The 16,512-nt window shown below is 36.1% G+C and overlaps 1 protein-coding gene across 1 annotated transcript; it reads right to left on the bottom strand.

Annotated features, from left to right (window-relative positions):
* Window positions 1-15,822: 15,822 nt before the first annotated feature.
* Window positions 15,823-16,173, bottom strand: LOC115230220 (jerky protein homolog-like). Its single transcript, XM_029800435.1, has one exon. The coding sequence runs from the start codon at window positions 16,171-16,173 to the stop codon at window positions 15,823-15,825; it is 351 nt and encodes a 116-aa protein (XP_029656295.1).
* Window positions 16,174-16,512: the final 339 nt, after the last annotated feature.

Raw genomic sequence — 16,512 nt, 5'->3', positions numbered from 1 at the left:
TCTTTAGTCTGAAAATATAGACAACAAATGATCAATTCAGTGTAGTCAACGCCTTACTGCAGTATAATCTCGTTGTTTGGAGTTAGATAGTGACAGTAAACGTACATGAATACTTTTGTTAACTTGTGTCGTTTTGTCCGTCGAGTGCCCCGTCATGACACCGAAAACAATTAATTTTTCAATTGTAGAAACCTGATTGTAATTTTGTTATTGTAAGCTAGAAATTAGATTTGTTAATAAAAGTTTAAAATAGAGTTTAGGTGTATTTGATGGATCAGATTACAAATTGGTTTAGTTCACTAATAAATCTACGAACCGGACACTTTGTTGTTGTAATGATAGTATTTATAACGTTGGAAGGACCATCTTTCAACCAGCGACAAAATACGACTTCTTTCACGAACAACCGAAAGGTTCCTCGAAGTGATTGTTGTCCAAAATAGTCAACTACAAGTGTCCCCCAATGGAAGAGACGAAGGGGATGCCTTCAGTATAGTCATGATAATTCCTCAGATGTTTGGACTGTCATAAAAAACAACAAAACCTATTCATTTCACAACAATTTCAATTACCTTGTCGTGTGTGAGGACATGTCAGTCGGGGTTGTCTGGATTGTGACTGTTCGGTTGATTACCCTGTCTAGTCCCCCGAGATGCCAATTCCTCCATCTGCCAAGTACTTGGTCACTCCCGTCACTTCCGTGTATTGTAAAATAGTTTCAATATCACACCCCGGGAATGTTATATGTGTCAGGTTTGATGGAACACTCGGCTTGGCCACTGATTCAAAAAACTGCAGTACTCTCTGTCAATTTGCCATTAGACCGTTTAATTAATATTGTAATAATCATCTCAATAAATTTGCGTTATTTATTTTTGAGGTCAATAATTAAATTCAAGGGACCATGTTATCAAAATAAACTGGTTTTCAATCCAAGTCGTGGGCCATCTATCTTCTTATAGACGGCTACTTCTCTCTTCCTTTCGTTCCCTATTAAAAAGTCAGTCACTAAATAGAGTTCGTTGGAATGTTTTTTCCGCGTGCCAGTTTTACAAGTTCGTCAGCAAGTAGGAGGTATTCATATATTTTCATTCCTTGTGTGCGCTCAATCATCATGCTTTCGAGACCTTCTTAACCAAAACTCAAGACGGATACTATAGTCAATAATAATAAACCGGACATTTTTTTCTACGACAAAGTTTGGAACATCATTACGCTGATCGAAATTGGGATTACTTCTCAAGCATGTGGAAGTTGAGAAATTACATAAATATGACTTTTGGCAAACGAATTGAAGGTAATCCATAATGCAAAGATGAATGTCGTACCGTTGATTATTACGTGGGATGGAATAACATCCAGATTCTATAAACACTACCAGAACTCCTTACAAGTCCAGGAATCTACGCGAGCATATATCCAGTCAATCGTGATCGAGATAACATTGGAAAGCATGCTCCCGGAGTATAAACTCCTTCCTACAGCGGCAAAGCATGCAATCACAAAAGTGACCTGCCCTGTAAAATGAATAAGTGTACCCGTCGAAGACATTTGCTCGGGCTCAAAGAGGAGGAGAATCGACTGAAAGCAGACGCAATAATTAAAAATCAATTTTATCTGGACTTCAAATAAAATATCAGTTTCCAAAAGGTAGTCATTAAGGATAAAAAGACAATTCACTTTCCAAATATATATTCGCCAGCCATTTCCCTCTCGGGATTGGAACTTAGAAACCCCTTACTCGTTTATGTCACACGCACTGTCCGTGATAAAGTCTATTTACTAATATCTTTAAGAATCAATAATGGATAAAATGTATAGGTGAGATTATTATTATTATTTAACCCAAGAATCACCAACAGTTAATTAGGGTAATTAATTAGGTGATTCCAACAATCCTCAAAATCCTTCTCAGTTTTTCCCGATGTTGGACTCTGGACCCAACGCAAGTGCGGGACGGGCGGGGAACAGTTTTTGAGAGGAATTGTATCGGGGTGATGTGCTTCTTGTTGTTAAAGTCCTTTGGCAGGTGGTCTTGTTGGATGGCTAAGAAGCCATTAAGAAGCAAGTGAATTTGTATTCATTTTATCAATTAACGTGTTAATTACGTCATGTGGTTCACCAGTTATTGTTGCAAATTCACCAGTTATTGCAAATCTGGAGGCGCACAGAATGCTCCTAAAGCATCGAGAAAAGAACCATTCACTCTTCCCAGCTGGTATTATCCAGACGACAATCCCGGGCTCTCAGCACACGATGGACAAAAGGCTTGAGTATAGGTGAGATTTATTTATTTATTTTATTTATTTATTTATAGGTAAGATTAAATAATAAATAAAATTAACTGGTTTTTTGGAATTGAAAATAGTCATTTTAAACTAGAATTTTTAATTCATTTAAATAAAAGTCTTTTTGACTAACAAAAATGTAATATTAAACCATAAAAAATATAACAATTAAAACCCATTTTCTAGTGACTAATTTTTTGATAATGATTGAAAATATTTCAATTCAAACAAGCAGCAGCGACTCAGACGAGATAGGAAAAATTGACATTTCCAAGTTTTATGACTGGCTAAGAAAATATACATTTTTTCATTTTGTTGTTTTTTCTATCGTCGCTTTTATTACCATTAATGGATCCTGGAATTTGTTGAGTTCAATTTTTATTGGCCGTACCCCAGAGTCATACCACTGCAAACTCTCTGGCACGTTTAAATTTTAATAAATTAAGAAAATTTATCCATCGAAAAATACATTCCTTTAAATGAGGAGGGAAATCCTTCCAAGTGTCAAAAATACGTATATTTCGGAAATAAAACAAACACTACTCAACCATGCGGTTTTGAGGGGTGGGATTTCACTACGCCACACAAACCCACGCTCACCACGAAAGTAAGTTATTTGATTAAAAAATAGTTTAATGGCGTGTGCGAAAATGCTTATCTCCTACAATTGGCCGACACCTCTTACATGTCTGGAGCAATTGTGGTTGGGTTTATTTTCATGCCTCTGGGTGATTGGTATGGAAGGAAATGGCCAATCATTATCCTTCTAATGCTACAGAGCGTGTTCAACTTTGGAATCATATTCATTTCTTCGTTGAAAAGTTATATTGCCATTCGATTTTTTATTGGCATGACCAATAGAGTTATTTAACCTAATCACATTAGATGTCGTCTAATTTGGCCTATATATACCTCAGTGAATCCTTTTCTCGGTCCCAACGAGCAAAGGCTTTTATTCCAATGGTTTCTTTGTGGAGTGTCGGAATGCTGAGTTTAGTGTTAGTTGGGTATTTGACCCCCGATTGGATATATTTTCAAGTATGTCTGGGGGTATTTGGACTGATTCCTGTTCTGTTTATTTGGTTTCTTGTTTTTTCCATTAATCTAGGGGTATGCCTGAATCGGTCGTGTGGCTTATTTCACGCAGAAAATATCAAAGTGCCAAAAAAACAATTCTAAAGGCTGCGGGAAAGAGACGTGTCCCCTTTGAAGAGTTCTGTCGTGATGAAACTTTGTAAGATCTCTACTTGATTTGGAAGAGCTGTTCAGAATGCACCAACGAGGAAACACACTCATTTTGATTTATTTCGGACACCCAAAATGCGTCTATTTTCATTTATTTTGATGTTTATATGGTTAGCTTTCAACTTGTGACGTATAAGGATGGTCACTGCCATTGTCTATTTTGGATTGACTTATTCTATTGGGAACTTCAAGGGCAACTTTTATTTAAATATGACTCTCAGCGCGGTTGTGGAAATCCCCGCATACATCCTTGCAATGGCACTTAATTCAAAGTTCATATTATGAAGCTTAATTAAAAATAATATAAATCGCAATTCCACCAGATTAGGGGGTCGACGGGCCATTTCAATTCTTTATTTAATCACTGGTTTATGTAATATACTGGCTTCTCTTATGGTTCCAGAAATCGGTAAATGTAATAATTAATTTATAAGTAAATTGGAAAAACGTTGAACACGTAGCTCTGGGAAGTACAATAGTCGGTAAGTTTGGGATAACTGCAGCCTACTCGATCATCGGCTTGGTTTCCTCGGAAATAATGCCGACCCCTGTTAGGTAATGTTGGGTATGCCACGTCAGGAGTATATCCGACGGGGTGTTCAAAGTTGCCGAAGGACTAGGAGGGGTATTGGCAACAACCATTCTCGCGGCTTCTCAAACAGGGGTATTGTGAGCTTTATATTTGTAGACTAATATGGAAGTGGTGGCCAGATCATGTTTTGGAATACTGAGCCTTCTCAGCAGTGCTTTGGTATTCCTTCTGCCCGAGACACACCAAAGACATTTACCTGAGACCATCGATGAGATTGAAAAGTCATGATGCTATGATACAATTTAATTTTATTTATTTGCTATTCCCCAAATAACGGCAAGTCTAGTCTGAAAGCATCTTTTTATGGGGTCAAATGGTAGGATTACTAAAATAGGAAAACAGTCTTTTTAAAATACCGCGTGCACATAGATATGAAAACATAAATTCAATCACTGAAAAGAAGGCAGTTGACCACATTAAGGAACAATCTGTAGTGGGAAATAAGGGTAGACACGAAAATGAGGTGGGGAGCAAGAATCGTGTTTTTGTGTATGATAGGTGGAGAAATAGCCTCATTAGGTGAACGTACGCAAGTTGATTCTAATAGAAAAAGTGGAAAAATGCTTTTGTAGTTATCATTAATAACATTTTGAAATAATAACAACAATATTTGATTATATTAATAGAACTAATAACTAAAAATAGTATTTAAATGACTCTTGGCCGTATCTGTGCTTGTTGTTTAGACTTGTTCTGTACTTTGGTGATTGTTTTATCACAAGTACTTCGTCCAGGTCAGGTATCCACGTGGTTTATACCACAGGCTCCCAATTATATAGAATCTCCTTTGAGTGCATCCTCCACGTCCAGGCTGTGTCTGTTTTTATGTCTAACATGCTCAGATGAAGTGAGGAGAAAGACAATTGTCCTCGACTTGGACGAGACATTGGTTCACTCAGTAAGGAACTTCTCGAAGGACGGACTCGAAGACTTTTACATTCTCAAACGACCCCACGTGCAAGAATTCCTTTCATGTGTTAGTGACCCATTTTAATTGCCAGATCAGTGGGTGGTACAACGTTGTTGTTTTCACGGCCGCACAGGAAGCATATGCTAGGAGAGTAGTCCAACTACTGGATGAGGACTCGACCGTCTTCTGCTCTGTCTTTCATCGTTTGGTTATCTCCTTGTCTCTATGACAGCACTGTTCGTTGGAGAGGAATAATATATTCAAGGACATTCGTATGATCAGCAATGACTTGTCCTCTATTTTTATTTTGGACGATTCCCTGTTCATTCACCATTCCTTCCCTCAAAACTCGATTTTGATTAAGTCTTGGATGGGCGATGTCCTCGATACTCACTTATTGGATGTTCTACCATTCCTTGACGCCCTTCGCTTTACTCGCGATGTTCGGAATGTCCTTCGACGTTTCTCCCTTGATCGTGCTCGTCGATGTTATATTTAATAAATAATTGTGTTTTTGATGCAGAGCTCTATTTTCCAACTTTCTCAAAAAGCTAAGTTTACACAACGAATAAGTTGAATTGGCAGCCTTTGTGAGCATTTTACTATTTATTTTCTTTATTTTTGAAAAAGTTATGAGTAAGGCAATTTAGGTGCTAAAATGCTATTTTTACTTTTTTAATATAAAATTGAATATGGAATAATTCTTTTTTAATTTTGTTAAAAAGCATATAATTTTTAATTTTAAATGCTATTTATTTTTTGTATAATAACATGCATCAATAAAAATCATGTGACTTGAGTTTCTCATTAGTTACACAATCGATTGCAATGATTGGCGTAATTGGAGCCTCCGTAGACAATAATTTTTTCGACTAAAAATATTTGCTGAAAGGAGTTATTACTTGACAGAAAGCACAAAGCGAAATCACCTTAGAGATTTCTTCTCTATTCAATCCATAATAGAGATTTCTTAATTTCGAAAAAAGTCGGTCTCTCCCAAAGTGGTTATGGTTATGTTCCGCCTAACTTGTATTTATTAAGTTGCACCTCAACGCACTTAAGCTTTAATTCGATTTCATCTTCACAGAAAAAACGCAATTTAAGCCCATTCTTCCGAAAATATGTTTTTCCATTTTCAAAATAGAAATTCCTTCCCAATTTTGTGAGCCTGTATCGTTCATGCCACTTGATTGACGATGTATCAAAGTTGGGGTACTTCATTTCTTTGATTTTTTCTTGTGTTTCCTTATATAGTCTCACTACAGGCATGTTTCGCGCTTTTTTAAATAAAAAATAACAATGTGATTCTATAAAAATAAATAATCAATTATTGATTACTAGCTCGGCAGCTCGCTTCGCTCACCGCGACCTAGCTCCTGCGGAGGGCCTGTTTCATCAAACAACTATAAGTTTATGTAGATGTATAAAACTACCTGGTTTAATGTAACCCTATTCTATCGCCTGTTGATAAACGATGTTTGTCGTCCGTCCTTCCTTGGCATATATGAATAAATTTTCTCTTCTGCCTACCCTCGAGCATCCCACATACAGCTGTCCATATGAAAAGCACTCACTCTCTAAAAATAACCCAACTACCTTTAATGACTGTCCCTGGGCCTTGTTTATTGTCATTGCAAAACTCATCCTCAAAGGAAATTGCAGCCTTTTAAATCTAAATGGTAATTCATCAGAAATTATCGGAATTCGTGGAATATAAACATCCTCACCTCTATACTTACCTGTTAATATCGTCGCCTCTATTACGTTAGCCATCAAATTTTTGATAACTAACCTCGTTCCGTTGCATAATTTAGGTGGCGCAAGATTTCGTAATAAAACCACTGGAACGCCTATCTTTAACTTTAAAAGATGATTCGGCATTCCAGAGGGATCTAAGGAGTTTAAAAATTCAATCCGGTTGAATTTTTAGAAAATAACAAAAAAATAAAGAAAAACAAATAAAAATGAATAATTTAAAAACAAAAAAATAAAAAAACAAAAAAAAAACTTTAAAAATTTGTAAAATAGTATAAACAAAAAAAATCTCTGCCGCCACGGCAACAACCAGTCTAATTTTTTAACAGCCAATTAAGATAATGCTTAAGAGCCTTTATAGTCCGGAGATTTAGCTTAGTGACCTTGATTAGACAAACCACTGGCGGAAATGGGGCAGCCGGAGATGCGGCAGGCAGAGTAGCAGCAGCCAAAAAAGCGACACACAAAAAAGATTTAATTAATTACCTTAAGCTGACCGTTTTTTCTTCAGCTTCGTTTTTCCTCCTTCGGTTATCTATTTAAAAAATTATTTTTGAATAATAAAAAAGTTTAGGAAAAGAGGCATACCGAAAACAAATTCTATCTTTACGAAAAACTTAACTAAATAGTTAATATTTTTACGCAAATTCTTCTGATTGCGCTGTCAATTGGTGGTAAATTGTATTAATGATTGTGCTAATGTGGTTTTAACTATCAAAGGGCTCTAGAGTCGGCTGGTTTCCCTTCCACCCTAGAGCCAGTCGGCCTTTCCCGGAGCGACGGCAAGCGTCCCGACGGGATGACGACCTTTCCTTTTAGGGAAGGCAAGTCCCTGGTTTGGGATGCCACGTGTGTCGACTCTTTTTCGGCGACATTGCTTCCCAGGACTGTCGCAAACCCGGGTTCCGCCAGTGCGCTGGCTGAAGAGACAAAGAGGACGAAATACCGGTGTATTTCGGACGCTTTTGAGTTTGCCCCCCTCGCCTTCGAAACCTCTGGAATCGTCGGAAAGGCTGCGACTCAACTCCTCACCGCCATTGGTAGAAAAATCTCCACAAAAACATACGACCGGAGGGAGACGAGCTGGCTGTTCCAGCGAATCTCGGTTGCTGTGCTCCGCGGAAACTGCCACTCAATACGCAGCGCGGCATCGTTGAGCTGACCCTCAGGCTCTCGACAATTCCCTTAGCCACCCAATTGCTTTAAATTCTTTGTTGTGTTTCAAAAAAAAAAAAAAAAAAAACTATCAAAGTGTTTTTCAAAATCTGTTAATTGCACACTCTATTCAAGGTCGTGCAATCTGTAATTGCACATTCTGTCAAAGTCAAATATGATAATAGCTATAATTTTGATTCATGGTCGATAATGATATATGCATTTAATTTTAAAGAGAAAATCATAGGATGAATTGAATTTCTTTATCGCGAATAATTGGGAGTTCATCATTGTTAATATTCTCGCTGTCGTTTTCATCAAGGATATTCTTAATACGTGAGATTTTTGCCTCGAAGGTTTTAATGGACCTCATCATGAATGTCGAGGACATTAACGTTATTCATTTTAATCAAATGCAGAAAATAATTTTTTGATTTTTTGGCGGGAAGGTTTTAAGGACCTCATCATGTAAGTCGAGGACATCGTAGTTGTTCATTTTAACCAAAATGCAGAAAATTTTTTTTTAATTTTTTTTGGGGGGGAAGGTTTTAAGGACTTCATCATGTAAGTCGAGGACATTGTAGTTGTTCATTTTAACCAAAATGCAGAAAATTTTTTTTTAATTTTTTTTGGGGGGGAAGGTTTTAAGGACTTCATCATGTAAGTTGAGGACATTGTAGTTGTTCATTTTAACCAATATGCAGAAAATTTTTTTTTAATTTTTTTTGGGGGGGAAGGTTTTAAGGACTTCATCATGTAAGTCGAGGACATTGTAGTTGTTCATTTTAACCAATATGCAGAAAATTTTTTTTTAATTTTTTTTGGGGGGGAAGGTTTTAAGGACTTCATCATGTAAGTCGAGGACATTGTAGTTGTTCATTTTAACCAATATGCAGAAAATTTTTTTTTAATTTTTTTTGGGGGGGAAGGTTTTAAGGACTTCATCATGTAAGTCGAGGACATTGTAGTTGTTCATTTTAACCAAAATGGAGAAAATTTTTTTTTAATTTTTTTTGGGGGGGAAGGTTTTAAGGACCTCATCATGTAAGTCGAGGACATCGTATTGCCAATTTGAAGTTGGTGTGCACACACAGACAGACAGACAGAAAGACAGACAGACACACACCATACCATTTTATTATTAAGATGTTCTAATTTTTTAAATTTCTATTTTTCAGCCATTTGTGACAAGTATAGATTATTCGGACTGTCAGATATGATATAAAAGGACTACATTTTTATGATGACAAGGCAAATAGTAAAAATTTATATGAGTTAAAGAATGGAGGAAAATCGATTATTGAAATGACTAAACCAAAAATTAGCCAACAAGATTATTTTTACTTTTACGCTGTCAGGCATCCTCTGCATCTGTTGAAAGAGCAATTAAAATACTGGAAAATATTTTAAAAAAGTATAGGAACAATATCATAAATAAAATTTTAATGTTATATTTTATTATTTAAAATTTTTTTTTAAACTGAAACAAGAAAATTAGAGAAGAGAAGTTAGTTTATTTTAAATGATTTTAAAATGTTAAATGCTAGATTTAATCATTTAAGTGCTAATTTTTTTGATAGTAGATGCTAGATTGTATGATTTATGGCAAAAAAATTTTTTTAAGTGCTAGAAAAAAATTGCCCTGGTTATGAGGCATCAAAAACAACTTGTTCAAACTATTGGACTGCTTCAGACAGACCTAGTCTGAGACTTAATAAGATTCGACTTACCTTGCAGTAGTTAAAAACCCGCAAATTAAATATAAGCATTATTTTTACAAAAATCAATGAACAAAATACTTGACGTATTGAGCGACGACGACTATATTACGACTAAAAATCTCCATCAAAACTTTGCGAAATTCGGGAGAAAAACCTATCAGCATTAGTTTTTATAACGAACATTTGTCTTCATGGCACTCAGAGTATTTCCGACTCTACAAATAAACACGAAACAAAACTGAAAAGTTCCACAAGGCTAGCATGAGAACGCCAGCATCGACGTAGTCAACCAATCTCACAATCTCACATATAGGATAGACAAGATCGAGTCGACTTATTCTCTACCCTGTGAGGATAACACAGTCACTTTAAGCATGAAACGAATTGGATCGCGGAAGAACGGAATCATTGAGGCCCGACAAGAGGGATTCTTTCCCGAGTAGTCGTTCTTGAGGTGATTCAGGACTCCAAAGACCAAACGAGACAAGTCGTCAGATGTGTCTGCAACCATCAGAATGCAGGTAATCAACCTCCGGGGGCACATAGAAACAAGACAATATCCCACATTACAATGTTGTTCTTAAATAATTTGAAAACGTCGATTTGGCTAATGATCAAATAACAGAAACAACCATTCGAAATGTGACTCGTGGATAACCCAACCCACCCTCTGATTCACTAAATTCACAAAATGAGTTCCCAGTTGGTTTCTAAAAGTCTTGCTGCTGCAGAATTTGGAAAATGGAGACGAATCGTGTTTTAGTGTAATCGACAAAATCCAAATGACAAGATATCTTCTCAGAGAGTGGGTCGACTGAGAGGTGTTAATCTCCACATCCCCATCAAAATAATCCTTCAAATCGTCTGGCATGAGTTCAATCATTGTGTGCACCATGTCGGAATCGAGTTCCCTTATCACCTCAGACTTGTCTACATAATGACAGGCGTCCCCCGCAACCACGTGATTTAAGATTTCTCGCGAAAGTAAAAATCTAAATTCCACTTGGGAATGGAACTTGACGACCAGCTTTTTCAAAATGGAGGACAAATCTGAATAAAAAAGTACAAGACAACCACGAATGTCAGCCAATTCAAGTGCGAGCAGTTGAACAAACAAACTAGCCGTGTAACAGGCAATTCGAGTTATTGAAACAAACGGAAAAGAAGGAGGGTGGTCCACTAGGACAAGGACACTCAATAGGTCTCGAATGTTGGAGGGATATTCCATCAATTGGAGGACTGCAGACAACAAGTCGTCCCAATAGGGGACCAGACTCCTCACCAAGTTGATACTAAGAATTGTATAAAATCGAATACCGGAATATGGAGGACGGACAAGTCATGTTTAAAAACGTGGATAATTTGGAGTAGAATGTTCCCCTTTTCACCGAAGGGGATATTGGTCGTAAAAGAATTCGGAAAAATTCGGATAGGACTGTCGGATGTCGGTAAATCCAATTTTCGACGAGGCTCACAAAAAACGTGAAAGTATTAAGGTTATCGGGATGGACAGAATCAAAAACAAAGTTTAGAACATGACCACAATGCCCGGCCTTTAACTTGAGTCCGTAAACTGACAAAAACTGAAGAAGCGACTCTCCAAACATTCTAAAGTCAACAAATGAACTCACGTGCATTCACAATCAAGAACAAAAGCAACAAGACTTCGGAAATAGTCAAAATTATCCTCAAAACAACCAAACTTGGCTCTCAGTCCGTCTTCGAGAGACAGAGGGGGCTCCTCTACCAGCTCCGTGTGACAGTCCTCAGTCCCAGAAGAACGATCCTCGGGGTCCCCCACAAAGACTGCATTGGACAGGACAGTCGATATTTTTGCCAACAGTTTATTAGCGTATTGGACGACCAGAGAAGACTGTTTGGAGGCCGCCCGAAGGAGACTCAAAAGTGTTGGGACAAAATCGCAGTGAATAAAGAAGCAAAGAACCATCTGATCTGGGCAACGTCACTAAAAATGGAAACCGTGATGCACATTCAATTTGTCACAACTACCGAACATGTGAAGTAGACCTTCGATCTGGGAGGTTGTCACTGAAAATGATAATACAAAATACAATTTCGGGCCAAGAACTCGACAAGTTGCTGATCTACTTTGATGTTGCCATTGCAGAATAAATATACAAGTAATATCCAGTCGTCGAGTACCACAGAGCTTCTAGACTGTCGTGAATATAGCAGCAATACAGTAACAAAATCTAGAAGGACGGGCTCACATTGCTCTCTGTGACATTCCATCAACTCCCGTAGTAGGTTGAAGAGAAAAGACAGGCCACCACTGAAATCCAAGTAGTCGGGCATCCACGATCCCTTTATTTTGGATGAGAACAGAACGGATGTCCTATGGAGTACAATTCTGAAGAATTCGGGGATCATGGGTGGAGTGCTTAAGTTGATTACCGCGTAATACCAGGCGGAAAGGACAAGCCCGTCGAAGAGAAAGGAATAATTCTCGTCATAGACATCAATCAAATACGACAAAAAATGGAGTTGCTCGAAAGCACTTCAATATGCAACAAAAATACATTTCATTCGAAAAAGTAAAAACAATTCTGAAAACGTCGAGGATAAGCTGATAGTTCGGAACATTTTTGACCAAATCAGCCCACGACTGACATTTTCCTCCACAGGAAATCGCCATCGAATGAACAGCCTAAAGTGATAACATTATATGACCTTAAAGACGTCCAAAACGTGTTCCTTTGTCGTTAATGCATTTAAGGCGTTGTGAAATATCATCAAAAGTGATTTATCAAAATCTGAACAATATTTTAATCGTATTTGTTACCAGATGGTTGTGCCTGAGAGTGAATTGATAAATAATTAATAATTTTATCACAAAATATGTATAAAGGTGCAGGAAATTTCAATCCTTGCTGAATCAAAATATTTTTGTCCTGCTCATTATTGAGATGAATATGATTCCCGTCAATATAAAACATAGCACAATAAAAAAGTATTTAAAGCAATTTATTGAATGATTCAAAAAAATATTTAAGGCATTAAATATAAAGACAATACAACTAAAAGACTAGTATATGCTCAAATAAAAAAATGAGTAAAATCTAACAACTGTATTGTCAAATTCTACAAAATGACTGAGTCTGGCAAAGTCTCTAAATGGACTTTGGCCGTGGAAATGTTAAACTTTGACATTTGGAAAAAAAATACCAACAAAATATCTCTAAACGTCTACATGAAGTTGAGACCAGTGGCACCCTCTCAATTGATCTTGGGAATATCTTGGCTATTTTAAAACAATCGGCGATTGAGACTGTTGGATAACAGGGAATTCCCCAAAACAGAAATATTATTCATGATCGTGTAATCAGAGAATTGTCCAGCAACAAAAAAAATAAGTTTAAATAAAACTCGAAAGCTTAAATTCGAACAAAAACAAATTAAGAAAAAAACGTAGCCAAATATCACATTTGATAAGAAGATTGTCAGTATGGAAGACAAATGTTTGCTGCTGTCAAATTACTTACACAAAGTAGAGCGAAAAAGCGACTTGAAATAGGCCATGACTTGCAAAATCCAGAGGATAAAGCAAACTATATTGGCAAACACTTAAAGACGCAGTTTTAATCAGCTAAGGTAAATATACTAAATTTAATGGACATCCGAGATCTCCTATAAACAAAATTACAACATTGGAAGTAATTAATGCATTCATGCACTTTAAAGCCAATCGGTCAGCGGGCTACGATGATATACCAGATGAGTTACTAAAACACGCCCCAAGTATAGTTGGAAATATAATCAGAAACATATCAAACAAGTCAATGGTGCTTCATTGTTCTTTTCCAATAGGACATGGAGTATTTATTCCAATATTCCAATACATGGAGTCTCTGGAAAAAAATGATCAGTAGACGGACTACGGCCAATTACTATATATCAACCATCAGGAAAACTTTATCGATCATAGTGCTTAACCGTATGAGAGCCTGTGGAAAAATATTTTTTACAAAGCAAAGCGGGTTTAGAAATAAAAGATCCAACTCAGATAACGCGTGAAGGCATTGATGGCTGATATCAATATGCCAAAAATACATCCTAGGAATTGGCCTTACGAAGGCCGTCGGCAGCAATAACAAGAAAAACTCATGAATGTTTTAAAGGAACGGCTTGAAGAAGACTGCCTAAGACTAATAAGTTTATTACTTTCTGAAACCGATCTATCTGTAAAAATTGGAACTAACCAGTCAGAGAAATTTAGCACTAATATGGCACTCCACGAAGAGACTCTATCTCCTATTCCATTTATCATATACATTAAAGCAGTCTTAAAAACTGAGAGACAACATAGGGGGGTCCAAATATGAAGAAATTACTGAAATACTATACGCAAACGATTTAGACTTTTGACAAAGTATTACTCGAGGCCGAAAATATCTTGAATAAATAGAATTTACGCATAAACTGAATGTAAATGAATAGAACGAACAAAATCAAGGAATGACGAGCACTGAAGTTGTCTCGCCACTTGGGGTTGCCGAAGATATTTTCCGAACAAAGATGCTTGTCACCATCTTTTTTACAAAATGACCAAAACCTGGATAAGAAAAAAGCAAGTTTCGCTGAACATTTGCATCAGATTATATGATACTTTTGTGAAGCCAATATTGCTCTATAATTCTGGAACACGGGGACCCTCAAAAACGACTTAGAGTAGCTAGATGCATTTTACAAAAACCAACTCCGTATATTGACAGAATCTTTTAAAAATTATACAATCTATGTAAATCAAGAGTCTAGATTCTAGATCAGGGGTGCGCAAGCTTTTCGGGTTTGCGGCCGCATAGCATTTTTTTTCCTTCTCTTCCACGGCCGCACATTTTCTGCATTATTTTTTCGATATTAATATAGTAATTTTTTTTAATTATTACAAGTGACCGCATAAGGACAATCAATAAACCACACATTGTCATCGAGACCGAATGAGTTCTTGGACAGGAAATGCTCTCGTTCATCAGAGACATCATATTATTAAAATAAATAATTATTTCATGGACAAAAAATAAGAAAGAAGGAAAATTAATTAAAAGAAATGTATTATACAAGTTATTCTAATGAAGGCCAGGATCTTTAGTATTTTTTGTGAGCTTATTGAAATCCACTGGTAGGATAGATATCATTATGCGCAAACATGACTCTAAGTTTGCATCCGTTATCCGAGATCTATATTGACTTTTTAAATATTTCATTTTGCTGAATTGTGTCACGTGAAAGTGGAATTGCTTCAAAGTTATGCTCCTTGTCGGGATCAATGCATTTAACTGATTCCATGATACATCTTTTCACAAGTTCGCCGTCTGAAAAAGGTTTTCCAGCAGATCCAAGGATATGAGCAACTCGAAAGGATGCTTCAACACTTGCATTTGCCACATTTAAAAAAGTTTTTAAACATTTTTTTGTTGTCTTAATTTGTATTTCAAATTTTCGACGGAATCTTCTCTTGAACACTTGGACTTGACAACTAGGTGGTCTAAATGTCTTTGAAAATATTGTTTAGCATTGTCCCGTTTTATAGTTTTCACAATCTCATGGCACAATAAGCATTGCATGCTATTGTTGTCTGTTTCGACTACGAAGTATTCACTTTCCCAGTTGATATTAAATTTTCTTTTTTCTTCATTCAAAGAACGTCGTCTTTTAACAGGTAATGACATAAATAAATTAAGCCGTTTATGATAATTACTTTTAAAAAAGGTTAACCATTATATAAAAATAGAATTTTATTTAATATGAATATTTTTAATTATTATTTAGGGTTTTTCTTGATTAATTAACACTATGAGCATTATACAGTAAAACCTCTCGAATCCGCCGATTTTGGGACCGACCAAAAAATCGGCGGATTCGAGAGGCAATTTAAATAATTTGATGAGATGGACATTGATCTATTACAAGTAGAATTTTTCTTTTTTTCTTTGCAAGTTCACAATCAAAATCACTGAGCCACTTGTTAAAAATTTCACGGTTCATCCATGCCTTATTGGAATGGATGTAGGTAACATATTTTCCAATGTTGAAATTTTTAAAACACCTTGGACTTTTGAATCTTCCTATCATCACAGGCCTTCTTTTATCGGAACCAGAACAATTTGCGCATAATAGTAACGAAAATCGATCCTTCTACAACTTTATTCCAGGCCGTGATTTGGTGCACACACTTTTGGAAGGAATCGCCTTGTAAAAAACACCAGTTTCATCTGCATTATAAACATTGTCAAATCCATATTGTTCAATTTTTAAACTCATTGTTTCATTAAAATCAGTAATAGATTTTTCATCATGATTTACTGATCCACTGTCTCCGTGAAATTTTCTTAACTTGATACCATTTCGTAATTTAAACTTTTCTAGCCACCCACGACTTGCTTTAAATTCTGGAAAATTTTTTCCAAACTTAAGAGCTTTTGCAATTAACATTGAATCTGATAGAATTGCTCCACTAGATTCCATTAAGTTAATCCATGTTATCATCGCTACATCAATTTCATTAAATTTGAGTTTTGGAATTCTCATTATGTTTAATTTTTTTATGTCAGTCCTATTCAAAAGGTCCGATTTTGATTTAAGGTCGTTTATAGTTTTCGGAGAAATTTTCTTTTTTAACCGTGAAGAAAAAATCTTGGAAATTTGAGGTGCAGAAACGAATGGGTTGTCAGAAATACAACGTAGTATAGAAATTTTTTCGTTGATAGAAAGTCTAACACAGCGACGCATCACAAAAATACAATTTAACGTGTAATAAGAATTTTAAAATGTTAATTAATTTAACTTACAATTAGATAAAAAAATTATTTTTCATAATACTTGAGG

This window comes from Octopus sinensis, unplaced genomic scaffold (genome assembly GCF_006345805.1).
Source record: "Octopus sinensis unplaced genomic scaffold, ASM634580v1 Contig14967, whole genome shotgun sequence".
Lineage (NCBI taxonomy): Eukaryota > Metazoa > Mollusca > Cephalopoda > Octopoda > Octopodidae > Octopus > Octopus sinensis.
The sequence above is the reverse complement of the archived record's forward strand: the minus strand, read 5'-3'. Positions and strand labels throughout refer to the sequence as shown.

Excerpts from the sequence above, each read along its gene's own strand:
- LOC115230220 (XM_029800435.1), bottom strand. The coding sequence starts at position 16,173 with ATGATAACATGGATTAACTTAATGGAATCTAGTGGAGCAATTCTATCA.